Below are 23353 nucleotides of genomic sequence, written 5' to 3'. Positions count from 1 at the left end.
GGAGTGTGTCAGCAGTTCCTGCAAGAGGAAGGCATTGATGCTATGGACTGGCCCGCCCGTTCCCCAGACCTGAATCCAATTGAGCACATCTGGGACATCATGTCTCGCTGCATCCACCAACTGTGTGTTGCACCACAGACTGTCCAGTTGGCGGATGCTTTAGTCCAGGTCTGGGAGGAGATCCCTCAGGAGACCATCCGCCACCTCATCAGGAGCATGCCCAGGCGTTGTAGGGAGGTCATACAGGCACGTGGAGGCCACACACACTACTGAGCCTCATTTTGACTTGTTTTAAGGACATTACATCAAAGTTGGATCAGCCTGTAGTGTGGTTTTCCACTTTAATTTTGAGTGTGACTCCAAATCCAGACCTCCATGGGTTGATAATTTGATTTCCATTGATTTTGTTGTCAGCACATTCAACTATGTAAAGAAAAAAGTATTTAATAAGAATATTTCATTCATTCAGATCTAGGATGTGTTATTTTAGTGTTCCCTTTATTTTTTTGAGCAGTGTATATATTATATATATCAATCCCAAAAAACACATGACCATGCGTAGTATGTTACAAAGTCTGATTTGCGTACACATCCCTTCGTGGAAAGAAGATGGAGAAAAAGGTGCAAGAAACCAGAATTGCGTGTTCATGTTTCATAACAAGGGGCAGTGTACTGAGTCTTGCATCTCCAGCGATATTATTACCCCTTGATGAAGCTCTGTACAAAAAGCCCATATGAAGTTTCTCTTGCAGAGGGAGGAGTGGGGTGGACACTTCCATGCCGGACTGTTTCCAGGCTGCCAAGTTGCTCTGTTTCCAGCTCTGAAACAGGAGACATAGTCTTGTTATAACTCCCTGCTCCTCCTCTGTCTGCTCTGCTGCGGTTTGCACAAGCGGTGATGTCACTGTTAGGCAGACAGTGAGTGAGACAGTGATGGGCTGACCTGATGAACACCTAAGTGCTTGAATCCGGGCCTTGAGGATGTATGGAGAGTAACAGAGCATTATCCACTTTCACAGTGACCTTCCCATGACACTCCTGCCATGAGGGAGGGCTGTTTTTGTACATTCCTCTGAGCATCGGCTTTGTCTGACTGTCCTAAGGGTAGTGTGATGGATGTTTACAGTGCTTTCTATCTCAGTCTTTCATTTCTTACTGAGAGTTTTGTGAAAGTCTTGCCTGAGTTTGTACTTGGATTTGAGTAGCAGGACATGAGAGCAACTCCTCCGGGAGAAGAAATGTTAGGATGGGCAATTTGTCTGATCTCTGAGAGTCATGTTGTGTGCTGAATTTGTTGTGAAGGTGAGTTGTTCAACAGAATGTTTGACACCACATAGCTGGATAGATAAATATCTACAGCTACAGTAGATTTTGAATCCTCACGTCTGCCTTTAGGCTTTAATGGTCTGTGTATGTTTGTGTTTATGTGCTTGTGTGTGAAAATATGTTTCTCTGTTTGTTTCAGGTGGGCCTGGAGAAGATGGTCACTGAACACACAAGACTCATCTACATGACCACTGGGGTGCTGCTGCAGAAACTGGTCGGAGCAAAGAGCCTGACTGAGTACTCCCACATCTTCATAGATGAGGTAACTGACACTCAGACTGGTCATCATTTCAAAGTAGTCATTTTGACTTTGATACCAGGTTTTAGTATCTCGAATACTAAAATGATAACAAAAAAACAAAAAAAAGGTATATTAGCCAAAGTCCCAAAATGGCACTCGATCCAGACAGATAAACTAATCTACTGCTCTGTTCAATCATTGGGCATCTTTTGAGTTCAATTTCATCTAACAAAATTGACATTTTTCAGAGATGACCATGTATATGCATTAATTAAACAATCATACAATCAATTTGACTTTGTTTTTACCAATCTAACTACTTAACAACTTAATGGTAATCAGTTATTTCAATGGTAAATCAAGATGTATCCTAGGCCTTTTCACAATACAGGTGAATGCATATTCAATAGGACTGTGTGCATGCATTGAGTTTTTGAGCTAGTTTTGGCTGATTTCATGGGGGTGCAGATGACAATTTGTTTCACTTCCATTTGGGACTCATTTTATTGTACTGATCAACAACAAGAACCGTCAGAGCCCTATTCACACATGCTTAGGCAGTAGATCATCTTTGGCTGATGGAGAGATGTGACGGAGAGACCAATTTAAGTGAATTAATAACGTTTTTGGTGGCAATCAGCTTTGAAATCAGCATATTTAGCTTTATGGTTTGCATATTATAAACAAAGTACAAGGGTAATGAATTGATGTTAGCTTCAGCTGTAAGCTAGCAATGAAAGTCTTACCATAGATTTTTAAGACAATTTAAGTAAAAACTGTAACTAGGCCACTTAAGAACATTCAATGATGTCTTGGTAAGCAACTTGGTAAGCAATATATATTTGGCCTTGTTTTAGGCAATTGTCCTGCTGAAATATGAATTTGTTTCCCAGTGTCTGTTGGAAAGCAGGCAGAACCAAGTTTTCCTCTGGGATTTGCCTGTGCTTAGCTCTATTCCATTTCCTTTTATCCCCCCACAAAACTCCCTTGACGATGACAAGCATACCCATAACATGATGTAGCCACCCTGATGCTTGAAAAAAAGGAAGAGTAATGTGTTGTGTTGGATTTGCCCCAAACATAACGCTTTGTATTCAGGACAAAAAGTTGTCTTTTCGAAATGTTTTGCAGTATTACTTCAGTGCCTTATTGTAAACCGGATACAGGTTTTGGAATATTTTTATTCTGTACTGGCTTCCTTCTTTTCACTCTGTCATTTAGGTTGGTATTGTGAAGTAAGTACAATGTTGTTGATCCATCCTCAGTTTTCTCCTATCACAGCCTTTCAACTCTATTTTAAAGTCACCATTGGCCTGATGGTGAAACCCTGATCGGTTTCCTTCTTCGCTGGGTAACGGAGTTAGGAATAGCACCTGTATCTTTGTAGATACTGGGTGTATTGATACGCCATCCAAAGTGTAATTAATAACTTCATCATGCTTAAAGGGATATTCAATATCTGCTGTTTTGTTTTTACCCATCTACCAATAAGGTGCCCTTCTTTGCGAGGCATTGGAAAAGCTCCCTGGTCTTTGTGGTTGAATCCGTGCTTGAAATTCACTCCTCGACTGAGGGACCTTACAATTATCTGTTATGTGTGGGTTAGTAATTTTAAAAATCATGTTAAACACTATTATTGCACACAACAGAGTCCATGCAACTCATGTGACTTGTTAAGCATATTTTTACTCCTTCATTTATTTAGGCTTGCCATAACAAAGGGGTTGAATACGTATTGACTCAACACATTTCAGCTTTTCAGCTTTTATTAATATGTAAAATTGTTTAAAAAAACAATTCCACTTACACATTATGGGATATTGTGTGGAGGCCAGTGGCAAACAATCTAAATGTAATCCTTTTCAAATTCAGGCTGTAACACAACAAAATGTGGGAAAAGTCAAGGGGTGTGAATACTATCTGAGGGCACTGTATAAAGAGAAGAGGAGCTACTGGTATCTTACTGCATTGTAAAGTGTTCTGTGCAGCATGAGTGGGGAGCTAACATGAGGCAAACCCCGACTCCCAGTGCAGGCTACTAGTAATGAGTAAGTGGAGCAGGTATGGTGCACGCCTCTGCTAAAGGGGGATCGGCTGCGCTGATAGACAGAGTTTGTGAGACACATTTGACAGAAGTACCGACAGTAACAACAATTCTAGACACTATTTCAAAGTAGTCTACAGATATGACTTGACTGGTATGACTTGACTGGTAATGATGATGTCCTATCTAGCGTACATTGTGTCTCTTAGTAGCCAGTAACATCTTTTTACCATGGCAAGGGTGAGCCAGTCAGTAAGCAGGGTGGTTCTGTATGTTTCAGGTCCATGAGCGGACAGAGGAGCTGGACTTCCTTTTATTGGTTGTGAGGAAGCTCCTCCATTCCAACTCTCGTTACATCAAGGTGAGCCCACGCTTCTCATCTCAGCATTCACCACCATGTGATCCTAAACCGTACTGACTGAACAGACACACACCGCCTCCCTTCCCCCTTTATGCAGGTCATCCTCATGTCAGCCACCATCAACTGCAGGGAGTTTGCGGAGTACTTTGGCACCCCCATCCGCAGCCAGATGAACCCAGCCTATGTGTTTGAGGTGGAGGGGGCTCCCTACGCCATCGAGGAGTTCTACCTGGAGGACCTCTGCAGCCTGATCCCCTACAGGGTGAGAGGGGGAGCGCCAAGCCTAGTCTGGATGTAGCTGGTACTCATGGTTTAGACTAACCTAACACTGTGTCTATTAACTATCAGGTGGATACCCGCCGTCCAGATGACCCTTACATCACTGTGGAGATGTACAACGTGGCTGTCAGCCTTATCCAGAGCTTTGACGAGCTAGAGGCCAAAGATCAGAGGTGAGGGGTCAACAGCTTTACTCTTCATCTTAGCTCGCTTGATAAATAAACCATACTATTTGTTAATTACTTAGATGATTGACTTAGATGTCTTATAGTTGTCCTGGTGTGTTTGTGTATCTCAGCAGTAGGACTGCGAGGGAGGGAGGCCTGTCTCTGCCAGACCGGGGCAGTGTGCTGGTGTTCCTCCCTGGTCTGGGTGAGATCCACTACATGCAGGAGGCTTTGTCCAAGCTGGTGCGCAAGAGGTGGGTGCTGTGTGTGTACATGTGCACTTTCAGTGGTGGCGTCTCTGGAGCGTGACTGGTTGTGTCCGGTGCATAGTAGAAACTTGATGGGGCTGTTATGGTGTATGTTTCAGACTGCAGGTGTACCCACTCCACTCCTCTGTCACTCTGGAGGAGCAGAATGGGGTGTTTCTGGTGCCTGTCCCAGGATACAGGAAGGTAACTATCACACCACAACCCAGTCTACTGAATAGGACTTCTATAATGCAAAGGGTTTTTGATGTTTTGTCTCTGTCTCAACAGATCATCCTCTCCACCAACATTGCAGAGAGCTCTGTTACGGTCCCAGATGTCAAATATGGTGTGTTTTAATTTTCACAATGTTTGTAGACCTTCCTTGCTATATGTACTGCCGTACTGTATTCACTCCACATGTCTTGAGTTTGTGACATATTCCTGTTGACAGTGATTGATTTCTGTCTGGCACGACACATGGTCTGTGACAAAGAGACCCATTACCAGTCCCTCCGCCTCACCTGGGCCTCCAAGACCAACTGCAACCAGCGTAGAGGTACAGTACAGCAGGGTTTCTGGGGCCCCCCTGGGTGCACATTTAGTTTTTTGCCCTAGCACTACACAGCTGATTCAAATAATCAAAGCTTGATGATGAATTGGTTATTTGAATCAGCTGTGTAGTTGCTAGAGCAAAACCAAAATGTGCACCCATGGGGAGAATTAGAATGGCCACTGAGGATTTGTGACTCACGTCTCCTCTGTCCCTCTCAGGCAGGGCTGGGCGAGTGTCTATGGGCTACTGTTACCGGCTGGTGACCAAGGAGTTCTGGAGGAATGAGATCCCAGACTATGTGGTTCCTGAGATGGTGGTAAGAGAGTCGAACATTAGGTCAGCCCTGATGGCAAAGAACCAAGCTCATAACTATGATCGACAGTATGATGTTTAACAACTGCAAAGTTGATGGATTTATTTGTTGATGGATTGATGCACTGTATGTGATTACTGAAAGACAAGGCATGCTACTCTACTAGACCTACATTGAGTGTACAAAACATTAGGAACACCTGCTTTTTCCATGACCGACCAGGTGAAAGTTATGATTCCTTATTAATGTCACTTGTTAAATCCACTTCAATCAGTGTAGATGAAGGGGAGGAGACACTTGAGACATGGATTGTGTATATGTGCCATTCAGAGGGTGAATGGGCAAAACAAAATATAAGTGCCTTTGAATGGGGTATGGTAGTAGTTTGTGTCAAGAACTACAATGCTGCTGGGTTTTTCACGCTCAACAGTTTCCAATGTGTGTATCAAGAATTGTCCAACACCCAAAGCACATCCAGCCAACTTGACACAACTGTTGGAAGCATTGGAGTCAACATGGGTCAGCATCCCTGTGTAATGCTTTCGACACCTTGTAGAGCCCATGCCCTGACAAATTGAGGCTATTCTGAGGGCAAAATGGGGTGCAACTCAATATTAAGGTGTTCCTAAAGTTTTGTACGCTCAGTGTATAAAAACTTATATTTTATTCTGACTATTCCCAGCGTGCCCCCCTGGCTAACATCATGCTGAAGGTGAAGCTTCTGGACATGGGGGACCCCCGCTCCCTCCTCTCCACTGCTCTCTCACCCCCCCAACTCAATGACATTGAGAGGACCATACTCCAGCTCAAAGAGGTACCTCACTGTGGACCTTATCACAAACAACCATTGAAGTCATTGGATTCCTGTATTTGTGGAGAGGTTTCCAATAAGAACCTTAGATACAACATTGCTAAACACCCAAATCTGTCACTGTGTGTTTGTGATGTTACAGTGGTTTCCTAACATTGGTTCTGCTGTGTCAGGACCTCTGCGTCAGCTAGCATTAGCTCTCTCAGTGGTGTTTGTGTGTGTGTTTGTCAGCTGTGACATAGCGGAGCGTAAAGTGTTTTGATTAAGTCTGTGTATGTGCTGTGGATGGGCTCTTTAGCTGGAAGGATTGATGGACAGAGCCATTTTTGTATTATTACTATTTTTGACTGTGTGATGCTTAAGTATTATTGCAGTCAGTTTTTATTATTGAGGTAATGATAATTGTCATGATGTGTGTGGGAGGTGTAGATGGGTGCACTGTCTGTGGGGAACGATGGTCAAGGCCAGAAGCGTTTTGATGGAGAGCTGACGTTTCTGGGTCGGATCCTGGCTCACCTGCCTGTGGACTTGCACCTTGGGAAGATGATCGTGCTCGGCCACGTCTTTGGCTGTCTGGAGGAGTGCCTCATCATAGGTCAGTGGGGTCTGTGGTTTCGGCTTTGTCTGTAGGTGTGTGTTCAGGCCACGACTCCTCAACCTGTCTCTCTACCTTAGCCGCCTCTCTGTCTCTGAAGAGCTTCTTTGCCATGCCCTCCCTGCAGCAGCTGGCAGGGTACAGGTGAGTCAGCACTTGAAAATGTATTTTCTCTCATACAGCAAAAAATATATAATTACACTTCTACAATATCTACCTCATCACTGCCATTTGAGTTATTGTCTGCTGTAAGACTGTCATCCCTGTCCTCTCTTAAATGTTTGAATATTCAGGAGCAAGCTGTCGTTCGCACACGGTGTGCAGAGTGATTCGATTGCTTTTGTCAACGCATTCAAGGCTTGGCACACGTCCAGAAGCAAAGGAGAGTTGAGGCATCCAAAGGTCATAGCATTTACAGTTGAAGTCGGAAGTTTACATACACTTAGGTTGGAGTCATTAAACTCGTTTTTCAACCATTCCCCAAATTTCTTGTTAACAAACTATAGTTTTGGCAAGTTGGTTAGGACATCTACTTTGCATGACACAAGTAATTTTTACAACAATTGTTTACAGAGATTATTTCACTTATAATTCACTGTATCACAATTCCAGTGGGTTAGAAGTTTACATACATTAAGTTGACTGTGCCTTTAAACAGCTTGGAAAATTCCAGAAAATTATGTCATGGCTTTAGAAGCTTCTGATAGGCTAATTGACATAATTTGAGTCAATTGGAGGTTTACCTCTGGATGTTTTTCAAGGCTTACCTTGAACTCAGTGCCTCTTTGCTTGACATCATGGGAAAATCAAAAGAAATCAGCCCCAAAAATGTGTAGACCTCCACAAGTCTGGTTCATCATTGGGAGAAATGTTCAAATGCCTGAAGGTACCATGTTCTGTTCAAACAATAGTACGCAAGCAAAAACACCATGGGACCACACAGCTGTCATACCGCTCAGGAAGGAGACGCGCTCTACCTCTTAGAGATGAATGTACTTTGGTGCGAAAAGTGCAAATCAATAGCAAAGGACCTTGTGAAGATGCTAGAGGAAACGGGTACATTATCTATAGCCACAGTAAAACAAGTCCTATATTGACATAACCTGAAAGGCCGCTCAGCAAGGAAGAAGCCACTGCTCCAAACCCGCCATAGAAAAACCACACTACGGTTTGCAACTGCACATGGGGACAAAGATTGTACTTTTGGAGAAATGTCCTCTGGTCTGATGAAACAAAAATAGAACTGTTTGGCCATAATGACCATCATTATGTTTGGAGGAAAAAGGGGGAGGATTGCAAGCCGAAGAACACCATCCCAACCATGAAACACGGGGGTGGCAGCATCATGTTGTGGGGGTGCTTTGCTGCAGGAGAGACTGGTGCACTTCACAAAATAGATGGCGTCATGAGGGAGGAAAATTATGTGGATATATTGAAGCAACATCTCAAGACATCAGTTAAAGCTTGGTCGCAAATGGGTCTTCCAAATGGACAATGACCCTAAGCATACTTCCAAAGTTGTTGCAAAATGGCTTAAGGACAACAAAGTCAAGGTATTGGAGTGGCCATCACAAAGACCTGACCTCAATTCCATAGAAAACGTGTGAGCAGAACTGAAAAAGTGTGTGCAAGCAAGGAGGCCTACAAACCTGACTCAGTTACACCAGCTCTGTCAGGAGGAATGGGCCAAAATTCACCCAACTTATTGTGGGAAGCTTGTGGAAGGCTACCCTAAACGTTTGACCCAAGTTAAACAATTTAGAGGCAATGCTACCAAATACTAATTGAGTGTATGTACATTTCTGACCCACTGGGAATGTGATGAAAGAAATAATAGCTCAAATAAATCATTCTCTACTATTATTCTGACATTTCACATTCTTAAAATAAAGTGGTGATCCTAACTGACCGAAGACAGGGAAGTTTTACTAGGATTAAATGTCAAGAATTGTGATAAACTGAGTTTAAATGTATTTGGCTAAGGTGTATGTAAACTTCCGACTTCAACTGTAGATCATTATGTTACATCAATTAACTTTAAACATGGATAATACATAGACGTGTATGTAATAAAGGAGGTTCCTAAAGACATTAGACAAAGGTCCAGTATCTTGTTGAGATGGTTGCAGTAAGGTTGTATGTGTGTGTGCGTTCTTCCTCCCAGTCCGAGCTGGAGTGGGGCAAGGAGAACTGCATCCAGATCAAGAGGATCAGAGAGGTATAGAGACCAGCATCTCACGAAACACACACCAGGTGACCCCAATCCCTGACCTGACCCTGCCTCTCTGTGACCCCCAGGTGGCCGAGCTCTATGAGGACCTGAAGGAGAGAACGTCCCAGTTCAACATGCACGTGATTGAGAACCCAGTACCAATGGACTACGCCAGCCTTCACAAGCAGAGGTTCATCCTGCAGGTGAGACTGTGGCACATGCCAGTATTCTGGAGCTCTACACTTTACTTCCAACGTAAAGCTATATGGTTATTATTATGACAATATAATATTATCTGTTGTACCTACCCCTGCTATTCAGAATATCATTTGGCAGTGCTAACACTGTAGCCCCTGTCTATGTGATAGAATCTCCTCTTCTCTTTATACAGTGCCTTCAGAAAGTATTTATACTCCTTGACTTATTCCACATTTTGTTGTGTTACAGCCTGAATTGGAAATGGATTAAATGTATATATTTTTTCAGCCATCTACACTTCAATACCCATAATGATAAAATGCTAACATGGTTTTAGAAATGTTAGCTAATTTATTGAAAATAAAATACGGAAATGTCTCATTTAGGTAAGTATTCACACCCCTTTGCTATGACACTCCAAATTGAGCTCCGGTGCATCCAATTTCATTTGATCATCCTTGAGATGTCACTACTTGATTTGAGTCCACCGGTGGCCAATTCAATTGTTTGGACATGATTTAGAAAGAAACACATCTGTCTATATAAGGTCCCAAAGTTGACAGTGCATATCAGAGCAGAAACTATACCATGAAGTCTTAAGGAACTGTCTGTAGATCGCTGAGATAGAATTGTGGTAAGGAATACCCTGGGGAAGGGAATAACATTTCTAGAGTGTTGAAAGTTTCCAAGAGCACAGTGTTCTCCATTATCTGCCAAGAGCTGGCCATCAGACCAAACTGAGCAATCGAGCAAGAAAAACCTTGGTCAGGGAAGTGACCAAGAATCAAAAGACCACTCTGACAGAACTACAGAGCTCCTTGGCTGAGATGGGAGAACCTGACAGAAGGTCTCTACAGCACTTCACCAATCTGAGCTTCATGGGAGAGTGGCCAGACGGAATCCACTCCTGAGAAAAGACACATGACAGCACGCCTGGAGTTTGCAAAACGGCATGTGAAAGACTCTGAAAGCACAAGGCGAAAGATTCTGGTCTGATGAAACAAAAATGTAACTCTTTGTCCTGAATGCAAAGCGCTATGTCTGGAGAAAACCAGGCACAGCTTATCACCCGCATAACACCATCTCTACCGTGAAGCATGGTGGTGGCAGCATCATGCTATGGGGATACTTTTCAGGGGCAGGGACTGGGAGATTGGTAAGGATAGAGGGAACAATGAATGGAGCCAAATACAGGCAAATTGTTGATGAAAACCTGCTTCAGAGTGCAAACGACCTTAAACTGGTGCGAAGATTTATGTTCCAACAGGACAATGACCTTAAGCACACAGCCAAAACAACTCTGGAATTGCTTCAGAACAAGAATGTGAAAGTCCTTAAGTGGCCCAGCCGAAGCCCAGACTTGAATCCCATTGAAAAGCTGTGGACAGACTTGAAGATTGCGGTTCATCCCACTGCTCCCCATCTAACCTAACAGAGCTTGAGAAAATCTGCAGGGGAAAATCACAAAATCCAGATGTGCAAAGCTGATATAGACATACCCAAGACCACTCAAAGCTGATATACACATACCCAAGACCACTCAAAGCTGATACAGACATACCCAAGACCACTCAAAGCTGATACACATACCCAAGACCACTCAAAGCTGATATACACATACCCAAGACCACTCAAAGCTGATACACATACCCAAGACCACTCAAAGCTGATACAGACATACCCAAGACCACTCAAAGCTGATACAGACATACCCAAGACCACTCAAAGCTGATACAGACATACCCAAGACCACTCAAAGCTGATACAGACATACCCAAGACCACTCAAAGCTGATACAGACATACCCAAGACCACTCAAAGCTGATACAGACATACCCAAGACCACTCAAAGCTGATACAGACATACCCAAGACCACTCAAAGCTGATACAGACATACCCAAGACCACTCAAAGCTGATACAGACATACCCAAGACCACTCAAAGCTGATACAGACATACCCAAGACCACTCAAAGCTGATACAGACATACCCAAGACCACTCAAAGCAGATACAGACATACCCAAGACCACTCAAAGCTGATACAGACATACCCAAGACCACTCAAAGCTGATACAGACATACCCAAGACCACTCAAAGCTGATACAGACATACCCAAGACCACTCAAAGCTGATACAGACATACCCAAGACCACTCAAAGCTGTAATCACCACCAAAGGTGCTTCTAAAAAGTATTGACTCGGGTGTGAATATTTATTTGAAGATGTTATTTAATTAAAAAAATATTTGCAAAAATGTAAATAAAAAATAAAAATAAAAAAAACGTGTTTTCATTTTGTCATTATGGGCTATTGTTTGTAGATTGGGGAAAACATATATTTGAATAAATTTTGAATTCAGGCTGTAACACAACATAATGTAGAATAAGTCGAGCGGTATGAATACTTTCTGAAGGCACTCCATCTTTCAGGTGGTTATCGCTGGTGCCTACTACCCTAACTACTTCTCTCAAGGGGAAATGGATGAAGAGCTGGCCTCCAAAGACCTGTCAGGCCATGATCCCAAAACAACAGTGCTGGTATGATGCCATTACCCCCTATCCCTGATTCCCTGATTTCAGATTCCTATACATTCATGAACGGTGTTTGTATGTTGTGAATGCTAGACCACTGCCATGCTCTTTGATTGTCTCGTCTCAGGTGAGGAACCTGCCCCCCTACAGTTTTCTGTACTACAAGCAACTGCAGTCCCTGTTCCGCCAGTGTGGCCAGGTCAAGTCCATAGCCTTCGACGGAGCCAGGTAACAAACGGATCAAACCTCCACTGGACTTAGAATAACTCATTATGTTACCTGTTTCATAGATACTTCATAGATGTTTTGACCTAAATGGTCTTACATAGCTTATAGAATGCCCATAGTCCATTGGTAAGACAGATAAACATTTGTTGTGTGTTCCTTCAGAGGGCATGTAGAGTTCTACCGGACGACTACTCGAGGGTCGGGGGTGCTCCCTGAGGTGTCACTGGCCCTCCTCTTGGCCCACCAGAGGCATCCTCTGGACATTTTTGTGCATCCCAGTGACGAGGTGGAGACTTTTGCGGGGAGCAGGACCATCTGCCACATGAGATACGCTCGGTAGGGAGTCTATACATCCTTCTAACACTACTAATCCACTCAGCTGGGTTTTTAATCCTTGTTACCTACAAAATACAGTTTGCTGCATGGGTGTAACATCGTCTAACCCCAACTTCTCAAGAGGAATGCATTTAGCGGAGTGAAAGTCAGTCAGACAGTTGATGTATAGGTAATGCCAGCTCTGGCTCAGGGCCAAATGCCTCTTCAGGAAGGTGGAGGTGTCCTGTTAGTGGGGGGGTTTGGGGGGAGTGGGCTTTGCCCGTAACCCTGCAGGCCTGCACCCCTCCACACTGGGCCTTGATGTAACCTGACATGCTTGCACTCTGGCTGACCCTCTACAGCCATCACACAGCCTCTGAGAGGGTAGATTTAGGCCGAGTCAGACTCTCTCCCTCCTCCTCACACACATTTACAGGCAGTGCTGTCATGAGTGAGTTACAGTCAGTTAGGTCAGTCCCATAGACTCCCTAATACAATGATGCAGCTCAGTGACTTTGACTGTTACACTAGCACCGTGTTCCCCCTTTGAGGGATCCTCCAGGCTTTTTAAGCATAATTCATTCTGTCCTGTGGTTTTCAGTGTGAATGTGGACTTCCAGAACAACTCGGTCTACCCAGTGGGGTTGCTGAGCAGCACCATCGACCCAGACAAGCTGCCCTCTAACCCCATCTTCGTGGTCAACATCACAGACGTTAGTCAGGCTGAGACTCCTCTTTCAGTCAAATTTCTGGGACTTGTTTTTGTGTAAATAAGTAATCTGGTGACGATTCTATCTAGAGGAACTGAATTTAGGTGATCACACCCTCCATTTTGGCTATGCACAGTGTGTAGTGGATGTGGTAACCAAGCATGCCTCCTTCATCTTGGCTCCCTAGGTGGTGGAGGTGGGCCACTTCTGGGGCTTCCAGGCGGATGATGCCAGCATGGAGAAGCAGCGCCATCTGACAGCGGAGATTAATTCTCATGAGCTGTGTCCAGTTCCTGTCTCCCTCTACCCAAACCTGCTGTGCCTGGCACCTTTCTCTGAGGGCGACGAGCAGGGCCTCTACTACCGTGCCAAGATCCTACATGTCTGCGGCAGCTCTGTGGAGGTACAAGCACATGCTCACTAGTACACACAATCACTCCCAGGTTGATTGCCGTTTTAGTGGATGAACCATGTGTTCTGAATGTTCAAGGTTTTCTTTCTGGACTTTGGAAACACCAGTCTGGTGTCGTGTAGCTGCCTGAGGAAGCTACCTGCTGATATCATGGCCCACCCATTCCAGGTACAGCTACAGCATTTTATTTAGGCAAAATGGTAAACATCTTTGGGCCACATCCTAATCAGGAGAGTTGATCTAGTATCCCTATATTTTGGTATGACTTTGTCCTGTATTCTGTTAGGATTGTGTTCTGCCCTGTCTCCTCAGGCCCAGGAGTTCCAGATTAGGATTGTGTTCTGCCCTGTCTCCTCAGGCCCAGGAGTTCCAGATCTCTGGGATGCGTCCATCGGCCCAGTCCATGATCCTGGGGGACCAGTGGAGCAGCCGTGCCCGCAACCGCTTTATCACGTTGGTGAATGGCCACCCACTCATAGTCTCCCTGTTCTCCATCCTGCACGGCATCATGCGTGTGGAGCTGCTCATCAACACTGACACGGTCACCTCCAGCGTGGCTGACATCATGATGCAGGAGGGACACGCCATCAAGGCCGAGGAGAGCTTTGAGTCCAAGGTACCTCAAACACAGGCCAGCTTTCTGTCTGTCTTCACTGCAGCTTCTAGGATGTTGTGCTCATGGGGAATTGTTCAGTTATAGTTTTCCTGTTAGGCTTGGCTATAAACATAAATCATTTAGTGTTTCCTTGCTGTCCAGCAGTAGAAACAAAGGCTGTGACCCTGACAGTGCTGTGTGGTTGTGTGTCTTGCAGCAGATCCACGACGTGCTGGTGTCTCTGTACAAAGACCTGCAGGACGGCACCTTCACTCCCAACGCTACCAGCAGCTCCTGGAAGACTAGCAAGGAGGAAGAGAAGCAGCTAATTGACAGCCTGCTCCAGTCCTTTGCCAAGACCAGCCAGTCCTCTCTGAAGAGCAAGGCAAGAACACTGGCCAAATGGCTGACTCACATTTCATAGACTGCTACTGTGTTCAATAGACTGCCTGTCTGGTTCAACCAGGAAGTGTTGTTAGTTGTTCACCACAAGAGGGTGTCATTGTCTTTCTGCCTTTTGCCTGCCTCCTGTCCAGAGGGTGGAGACATTTTGGTAGTACGCGAGCTGGTGTACATTTTGTTCTGCGGTGTATTAGTGGCTGTGGGCCAGGGGCACACATTCCTCTAAGGAATTCATGGAACACAATTTGTTTCTGGGGGATGTTTTTACTGTTAACATGTATTGAATAATTGTGTCTGAATGTTAGTGGCTACAGGATGCCCATTGTGTCTTAATGCTCACTGTAAGTGAAGTGTTGCTGATGCTGTTTCCCACAGGTTCGTGTGCATGGCCCATCCAGTCCTCATAAAGTCAACTTCCACAGCTTTAGCAACGTCACCAACTACAGGTTAGTCAGTGTCACCTAGATCAGGTTAGAGTTTGGCCCAGTGCTGGTGACACTATATACCAGTGCTAATGAATGCGTTAACTCCTTACAGGTCGGTGCTCATAGAGAAGGACAGCATCAACTCCGTTGCGTTGAATGACAGTCCTCAGGACAGCCATCAGCGGATGCTGGTGGCTGGCTCCGTGTCTGTCAGTGCGACAGGTACAGTACTGGGAATGGGATATGATCTGGGACATAATAAGCACATTAGAATAAGGGTTAGACCATGGGTGTCCAACTCATTTTGCCCTGCGGACTGCATTCGGTCTTCACCGAGGTCTGGAGGGCCGCACTCACCTTCAACATTTTCAAAAAATAGTCCTCTTTCCAGCACTTTTGGAATTTTCAATGCTCCCGGACTGTCTAGGTTTCGATAACTGTTGGCAAGTTGGACAGAGTGAAATACACTTGAGTATAGAAAACATTAGGAACACCTTCCTAATATTGAGTTGCAGATCCCCCCCCCCCTTTGCCCTACGAACAGGATCAATTCGTCAGGGCATGGACTCTACAAGGTGTTGAAAGCGTTCCACAGGGATGCTGGCCCATGTTGACTTCAACGCTTCCCACAGTTGTCAAGTTGGCTGGATGTCCTTTTGGTGGTGGATAAGTCTTGCCACACAGGGAGACTGTTGAGTGTGAAAAACCCAGCAGCGTTGCAGTTCTTGACAAACCGGTGCACCTGGCACCTACTACCGTACCCCATTCAAAGGCACCCTCTGAATGGTACACATACACAATCCATGTCTCAATTGACTCTAGGCTTAAAAATAAATATTTAACCTGTCTCCCTCCTCCCCTTCATCTATACCAGGTATTCCCAAACAGCACCAGCAATACCCCCAGGGGTACACCAAATATGTGATTCACATTTAAAATATATTTTTTATTTAACTTTTTTTCACATTTTCAAACAGTCCATTTATATTTTCCAACAGGGCTATACATTTTAGGCTTTTTTTCTCACCTGAGTAGCCTGTTTGAGAAAAAAATGTTTTAACCATCTAGTGTTCAGCGAAATAACACAATGTCAAATACAGATAGCCTAGACAAATAATTAACATCCAATCATATTAACCGTTAATCTCTTGAGGGAATTCCACTAACTAGCCAAACGTAGCTGCTGCTCATGTTGGTATCTGTACTGATGGCGCAGAAGCCATAGTGGCATAGACATAGTGGAGTGGTAACGTGCATGCAAGCAATTACTCCCAACGACACTTGGTACACTGCAGCTTCCACCGAGAGGCTCTTTCTGCCAAGGGAATGCCTGTCAGCTTGAAAGACATTTTGGACACTACAGTGAAAATGGTTAACTTTGTTAAAGCAAGGCTCCTGAACTCTCGTGTATTTTCTGCACTATGCAATGATATGTGCAGCGACCATGTAACGCTTTTACAACATACAGAAGTGCGCTGGTTATCAAGGGGCAAAGTATTGACACTTTTTTTTATTGAGAGATGAGCTTAACGTTTTCTTTACTGACCATTTTCACTTCTTTGACGGCTAGCATGATGACGAGTTTCTCACACGACTAGCGTATTTGGGTGATGTTTTTTCTGGCCTGAATGATATGAATCTAGGATTACAGGGACTCTCCGCAACTATATTCAATGTGCTGGACAAAATTGAGGGTATGATTAAGAAGTTGGAGCTCTTCTCTGTCTGCATTAACAAGGACAACACACAGGTCTTTCCATCATTGTATGATTTTTTTTTTTTTTGTGCAAATGAACTCAAGCTTACGGACAATGTCAAATGTGATATAGCGAAGCACCTGTGTGAGTTTGGTGCGCAATTACGCAGGTACTTTCCCGAAACGGACGACACAAACAACTGGAGTCATTATCTCTTATGTCCTGCCTCCAGTCCACTTACTGATATCTGAACAAGAGAGTCTCATCAAAATTGCCACAAACAGTTCTGTGAAAATTTAATTTAATCAGAAGCCACTGCCAGATTTCTGGATTGGGCTGCGCTCAGAGTATCCTGCCTTGGCAAATAATGATGCCCTTTGCAACCACGTACCTATGTGAGAGTGGATTCGCGGCCCTCGCTAACATGAAAACTAAATACAGGCACAGACTGTGTGAAAAATGATTTAAGACTGAGACTCTCCAATACAACCCAACACTGCAGAGTTATGTGCATCCTTTCAAGCACACCCTTCTCATTAACCTGTGGTGAGTTATTCACAATCTAATGAACAAATAAGGTTTTATATGTAAGATGGTTAAATAGAGAGCAAAATTATTATTTGTGCCCTGGTTCAATAAGAGCTCTGTCACTTCCCACTCATTCTTTGTCACTTCCCACTCATGTTTAATAAATGTATCATACAGTGTGTGTGTGTGGCAGGCTTACAGTATTGCAAAAAAAATACATTTGAGAGTGCGCTGACCCTGGTACTAAAGGGTATACGCAGCTGGAGGTTGAATGTTTTGAAGGGGCACGAGACTATAAAAAGTTTGGGAAACACTGATCTACACTAATTTGAAGTGGATTTAAAAAGTGACATCAATAAGGGATCTAGGGCAGTCCCCAACGGATGAACAATCTTAGTCGACAAAGTTGTCTGTTCTTTTGACCTATCAATTGCTCACATTTTAAAATGTGTATTTTATCATAAATAGACACACTGTTTTAATAAAACCAACTATATGCAATGAGCTTGTCTGATGCTTTAAGCTTATGGTTTGATGCCTCAAGATGTCGCCAGAGATCGAGATAACCAGAAGGGGGAAAAAATGTAACCTGACCTAGCTATTCTCCTCCCGCTCCTGCTGGCTTTCGCAGATTCTACCATCATGCTCCTGAAGTTTCCGGTAATAGGCTACACGAGGAGTGGGAAACCTTTCTCATGTGCAATGTCAATTTATCTAACCTTTTCTACTGATCTGCGTGCCAGTTATGGTTTTCATATGCACATTTTCTTGAGACAGTTTCATTTCATAATAACGTCTATCTCAAAATCATTGTAATTTGGTAAATCAAATGTCTATCCAAAATGAAAATAATACTAACCTAAAAAGTAACTTTATTGCCAACAAATAAAAACATTGCAGCCTGCATGTAATATCCTGATTTAAAAAAAAAATATAAAAATATATATCCAAATTACCGGCCGTGACTGGGAGTCCCGTAGGGCGGCACACAATTGGCCCAGCGTAGTCCGTGTTAGGGAAGGGTTTGGCCATGGCGGCTTTACTTGGCTCATCGCACTCTAGCAACTCATTATGGCGGGCCGGGCACCTGCAGGCTGACATCGGTCGTCAGTTTCCTCAGAAACATTGGTGCAGCTGGCTTCCGGGTTAAGCAAGCAGGTGTTAAGAAGCTCTGTTTGGCGGGTCATGTTTCAGAGGACACATGACTCAACCTTCGCCTCTCTCAAGCCCATTGGAGAGATGCAGCGATGAGACAAGATCGTAATCACAAAATTGGGGAGAAAAATTGGGTACAAATTAAAATACAATTACAAAAAAACCTTTGCTCGGTACTTTGTTGAAGCACCTTAGACAGCGATTATAGCCTCATAGCTTTCAAGCTTGGCACACCTGTATTTGGGGAGCTTCTCCCATTCTTTCCTGCAGATCCAATCAAGCTCTGTCAGGTTGGATGGGTAGCGTTGCTGCACAGCTATTTTCAGGTCTCTCCAGAGATGTTCGATCTGATTCAAGTCCGGGCTCTGGCTCGGCCACTCAAGGTCCCGAAGCCATTCCTGTGTTGTCTTGAGGTCTTGAGCGCTCTGGAAAAGGTTTTCATAGAGGATCTCTGTACTTTGCTCCGTTCATCTTTGCCTCGATCCTGACTAGTCACCCAGTCCCCGTCGCTGAAAAACATCCCCACAGCATGATGCTGCCACCACGATGCTTCATCGAAGGGATGGTGCCAGGTTTCCTCCAGATGTGACGCTTGGCATTCAGTCCAAAGAGTTCAATCTTGGTTTCATCAGACCAGATAATCTTGTTTCTCATCTGGTCTGGGAGTCTTTAGGTGCCTTTTGGCAAACTCCAAGCGGGCTGTCATGTGCCTTTTACTGAGTGGCTTCCATCTGGCCACTACCATAAAGGCTTGATTGGTGGAGGGCTGCAGAGTTGGTTGTCCTTCTGGAAGGTTCTCCCATCTCCAAAGAGGAGCTTTGTCAGAGTGACCCTGACCAAGGGCCCTTCTCCCCCGATTGCTCAGTTTGGCCAGGCGGCCAGCTCTAGGAAGAGTCTTGTTGGTTCCAAACTTCTTCCATTTAAGAATGAGGGAGGCCACTGTGTTCTTGGACATTCAATGCTGCAGAAATGTTTTGGTACCCTTCCCTAGATCTGTGCCTCCACACAATCCTGTCTCGTAGCTCTACGAACAATTCCTTTGACCTCATGGCTTGATTTTTGCTCTGGCATGCACTGTCAACTGTGGGACCTTTTTATATAGTCAGGTGTGTGCCTTTCCAAATCATGTCCAATCAATTGAATTTAGCACAGGTAGACACTAATCAAGTTGTAGAAACATCTCAAGGATAATCAATGGAAACAGGATGCACCTGAGCTCAATTTCGAGTCTCATAGTAAAGGGTCTGAATACTTATGTAAATAAGGTATTTCCGTTTTTTTAGTTTAATACATTTGCAAAAATGTCTTCACCTGTCATTATGGGGTATTATGTGTAGATTGCTGAGAATTTTGTTTTATATAGTCCATTATAGAGTAAGGCTGTAATGTTACAAAATGAGGATAAAGTCAAGGTGTCTGAATACTCTGAAGGCACTGTATATGTATATATCAGTGGCGGCTCCTCAGAGGAGGAAGGGGAGGACCAACCTCAGTGAATTTCATTAAAAATATAATAATAAAAAAGTTGTCCTTTTTAGATAAAACTAAATATATTCATGTCACCAAATTGATTAAAACACACTGTTTTGCAATGGTCTATAGTATCCTCAACAGCACTCCGTAGGGTAGCACCATAGCGTAGCTGAAGGACAGCTGGCTTCCGTCCTCCTCTTGTTACATTGACTTCAATGCAATACCTAGGAGGCTCTTCCATAGACTTACACAGTAATTATGACAACTTCAGAGGACGTCCTCCATCCTATCAGAGCTCTTGCAGCATGAACTGACATGTTGTTCACCCAATCGAAGGATCATAGAATGAATCTAGTACTGAAAGCATACGCTACACCTAGCTAGCACTGCAGCGCATAAAATGTGGTGAAAAGTTGACTCATGCAAAGCTGTCATCAAGGCAAAGGGTTGCTACTTTGAAGAATCTCAAATATAAAATATATTTAGACACTTTTTTGGTTACTACATGATTCCATATGTTATTTCATTTTTGATGTCTTCACTATTATTCTACAATGTAGAAAATTAGTAAGAATAAAGAAAAACCCTTGAATGAGTTGGTGTCCAAATTTTTGACTAGTTTGTGTGTGTGTTAGTCGAGCAATAACACAATCTCGGTCAACCAACAGCCTAACGACCAAACAATCGACCAGTCGACTAATTGGGGTCAGGCCTAAAGGGATCATAGCTGTCACCTGGATTCACCTGGTCACTGTCATGGAAAGAGCAGGTGTTAATGTTTTGTCCATAATTTCTACACTTTCGATTTTGATTTGAGTCATTTCCATGTCGATTGCGATTGTTTTCCCATCAAGTCTTTTTTAAACTTTTTTTTAAATGACTCAAACCACCAACGGGCTTGCTGTTAGTTTAGACCCTACCAGAAATGTACATTTGTCTTCGTCGTAACAGTAAGATGCGTATATGTGTGTGCTGATATAGGCGCACAGATTCTACTGAAGGAGACCACACTGATGCCTCACATCCACGGCCTGCCTGCACTCATCACCATGCTCTTCACCCCTGCCACAGAGCTACGGTCAGTCTGCTTGGAGATGGTATACTCATCACATGTAATCAAATGACCTACCATACCTTTTATAGGGAATGTGAGATCTTATAGGGAATGTACAATTATGGGCAGGTTTTATTAAATGTTAACATAAATAATTTGTCATATTCACGTCAAATCATGCATTTAGTCATAAAGGTCTGTTAATGTAACTTTGCCTGTTCTCTGCAGCACCAATGAGGAGAGGACCAGCTACACTGGTGCCCTCTGTGGTCTGGGGTGGAACGTCCAGTCTCAGGCAGCTGCCCTGCCTGAACATGACATGGAGCTCGCCTTTGATGTCAAATTCGATGTAGAGGACATCACTGAGGTAGCTAACATCCATAGTTCCTCATAGACCCTTCATATCCATATGTATCGTGTTTTAAAACTTCAACTTTCCACATATAATCAGTGTGTTTTGTGTTGGATCAGATCAATGCGTTGCGTGGTGCCATTAACCGTCTGGTGTGTGAGGGGCCCAATGGTCCTCTGCACCTGGGGCCTGACAGGATCAACACCCTGCAGGAGGACTGCCGCGAACGACTCGTCAGTCTGTTTACAAAGTCACCCCCTCGAGAAGACCTTGCTCCTGTGTACCATGAGGAACCAAAGCAATGGAACCAGGTATGCCTTGAATTCATGGTGTAATGTTAGTTTTCCCCACTTCAATCAATTCTGTCCTGAGCTTTTATAGAGCGTAAGGTCCATACTTAATCATAATTTCTAGTGTTAAAACAATTCATGTTGAGCTTGTCTGGTGTGGCCATGTTGTGTACAGGTGGATCCCAGTCAGAAGATGGAGATTGTCCAAAAGGAAGATGGAAAGAGCAAAGGGGTCCTGTTCCAGCTACACCCCGTCACACTGCTCAACATATGATCCCATTCTAAAGCAGCAACCAGAAGCACAGCATGCTGTCCTGTTTTCACTTCCACTACGTTTATGTTTTACAAGATTCTTGCTTATGGTAACCCTCAGGAGGGACAATCTCTTGATATTTATTTATTATTATTATAATTTTTTTTGTGCAATTGTTATGACTTATTTTACTTAAGGTCCTGCCATGCTTCTCTGTCCTGTGGTATTTTGTTCAGCTTTTCTGTTGCTGTGCTGGTGTAATTATACTTTCTAAACACCTATCCTTTCTATTTTGATAATTTGTGATATTTAAAACAATAAATGGCATTACCTTTTTTCTTTGTATAAATGAATCTGACTTAGTCTGAAGGTATGGTGCTGGTTTCAGTTCGGTACTGTACTTACAAAAATACACATTTGAGTGCTTACAACAGATGAGACTTGTCTGTCACTGTCGGTCTCCATTCAAACTCAGGAATAGTCCGTCAGAGTAACCTAACAGCCAAGTTAAATTTGTCACCTCAGCATACTGATATGCGCATGCAGGCATGAAAGGGTCTTCTGTGCCAGAAGGAATCAACGTGTATTTATAGAATGTAATTTCAAATCCCTTTTGGAGATTTTCCAAGTGTTGTATGCACCGTGTACCCTACGAAACATGAACACCTCATATGTCCTCTTATTTATAACACAAGACTAGACTGCCCTAGTCATATGAAACAGTTTTGTCTTGGACCCCGTTTTCAGTAAAGCGTCTGAAAAACTATAACATAATACATCAAGGAACATTTATTTTTCTTATTCTGTAATGAAATACATACTGTAAGTGCAAATAGTTAGTCCAGGGTCTAAGAACTACATTGAGTATAGTTGGACAGTTAATTCAAACAAATTAAATATCATCAGATATTCCTTGTCTTCATGGTAGTCAAACAACGTTACCTAAAACACCAGCTTGTGTATAGTTCCTTATAGTTCTACAAAAGCAAAAACCCTACAATTACCACATCTAAAACACATTGTCAAATTATTTTGTGCTTGAAAACACCAAAAGGAAATAATTTTATATATATTGTCATATACTGAGAGAAGCCCCACCAGCAAACTCGAACATGAAGCGGTATTTAACATTGGCAGCAGAGCATTTCTGTAGGCATATCTCTTTTTTGTGCCAAATCTTAGTTTGTTGTAAGCACAGCAAAAAAATGTAGCATGAAAAACTGCACAAAATATATCAAATATTTACTCAAGGCTTGACGTCATGCACTTAATACCAAGCAACACAAATAAAAAAAAGGCTGGTTCTTTTTGTTGTTCAGAATTGTGTACTTGTCTATCTAGACATAAGATCTTGAACATGAGTGATTTAGTTTGTGTTAACCGTTCTAGACAGTTTTGGGGTCAGGGCTTCTTCAGTGGTTGGTTTTAGAGAACACCTAGATGAAATAGTACTACTACCCCACAGATAATGACAAGGCTCTCCAACAATGATCAAGCTGTCTGAGCTGGACCTCGCTGTTAGCTAGACTCGCGTCTACTCTTCCTTTCGCTTGGCCCCAGGGATCTTCGCCTGGATCCTGTT

General features: G+C 43.5%; 2 protein-coding genes across 4 annotated transcripts in view; one reads left to right on the top strand and one right to left on the bottom strand.

Moving 5' to 3' along the window:
• Nucleotides 1–22864, top strand: part of LOC109893746 (ATP-dependent RNA helicase TDRD9) — a 29798-nt gene extending 6934 nt beyond the window's left edge. Inside the window, exons 5-33 of the mRNA XM_031828926.1 lie at nt 1466–1588; nt 3892–3972; nt 4070–4234; nt 4321–4424; nt 4550–4672; nt 4786–4870; nt 4955–5012; nt 5118–5222; nt 5438–5535; nt 6215–6346; nt 6773–6938; nt 7019–7082; nt 7232–7340; nt 9103–9156; nt 9237–9353; nt 11781–11888; nt 12010–12110; nt 12273–12446; nt 13027–13138; nt 13323–13538; nt 13626–13715; nt 13906–14163; nt 14360–14527; nt 14920–14990; nt 15082–15191; nt 20804–20900; nt 21105–21243; nt 21348–21539; nt 21694–22864. Coding sequence (XP_031684786.1) covers nt 1466–1588; nt 3892–3972; nt 4070–4234; nt 4321–4424; nt 4550–4672; nt 4786–4870; nt 4955–5012; nt 5118–5222; nt 5438–5535; nt 6215–6346; nt 6773–6938; nt 7019–7082; nt 7232–7340; nt 9103–9156; nt 9237–9353; nt 11781–11888; nt 12010–12110; nt 12273–12446; nt 13027–13138; nt 13323–13538; nt 13626–13715; nt 13906–14163; nt 14360–14527; nt 14920–14990; nt 15082–15191; nt 20804–20900; nt 21105–21243; nt 21348–21539; nt 21694–21792 — 3519 coding nt within the window. The 3' untranslated portion in view covers nt 21793–22864. The remainder of the gene's footprint in view (nt 1–1465; nt 1589–3891; nt 3973–4069; nt 4235–4320; nt 4425–4549; nt 4673–4785; nt 4871–4954; nt 5013–5117; nt 5223–5437; nt 5536–6214; nt 6347–6772; nt 6939–7018; nt 7083–7231; nt 7341–9102; nt 9157–9236; nt 9354–11780; nt 11889–12009; nt 12111–12272; nt 12447–13026; nt 13139–13322; nt 13539–13625; nt 13716–13905; nt 14164–14359; nt 14528–14919; nt 14991–15081; nt 15192–20803; nt 20901–21104; nt 21244–21347; nt 21540–21693) is intronic.
• LOC109893745 (reticulon-1-A-like) overlaps nt 22543–23353 on the bottom strand; it is a 58198-nt gene continuing 57387 nt past the window's right edge. For all 3 annotated transcript variants that reach the window (XM_031828927.1, XM_020486961.2, XM_031828928.1), the window contains one exon: nt 22543–23348. In XM_031828927.1, the coding sequence (XP_031684787.1) occupies nt 23306–23348 (43 nt within the window). In that variant the 3' untranslated portion in view covers nt 22543–23305. The remainder of the gene's footprint in view (nt 23349–23353) is intronic.

Source organism: Oncorhynchus kisutch, linkage group LG7 (genome assembly GCF_002021735.2).
Source record: "Oncorhynchus kisutch isolate 150728-3 linkage group LG7, Okis_V2, whole genome shotgun sequence".
NCBI lineage: Eukaryota > Metazoa > Chordata > Actinopteri > Salmoniformes > Salmonidae > Oncorhynchus > Oncorhynchus kisutch.
The sequence above is the reverse complement of the archived record's forward strand: the minus strand, read 5'-3'. Positions and strand labels throughout refer to the sequence as shown.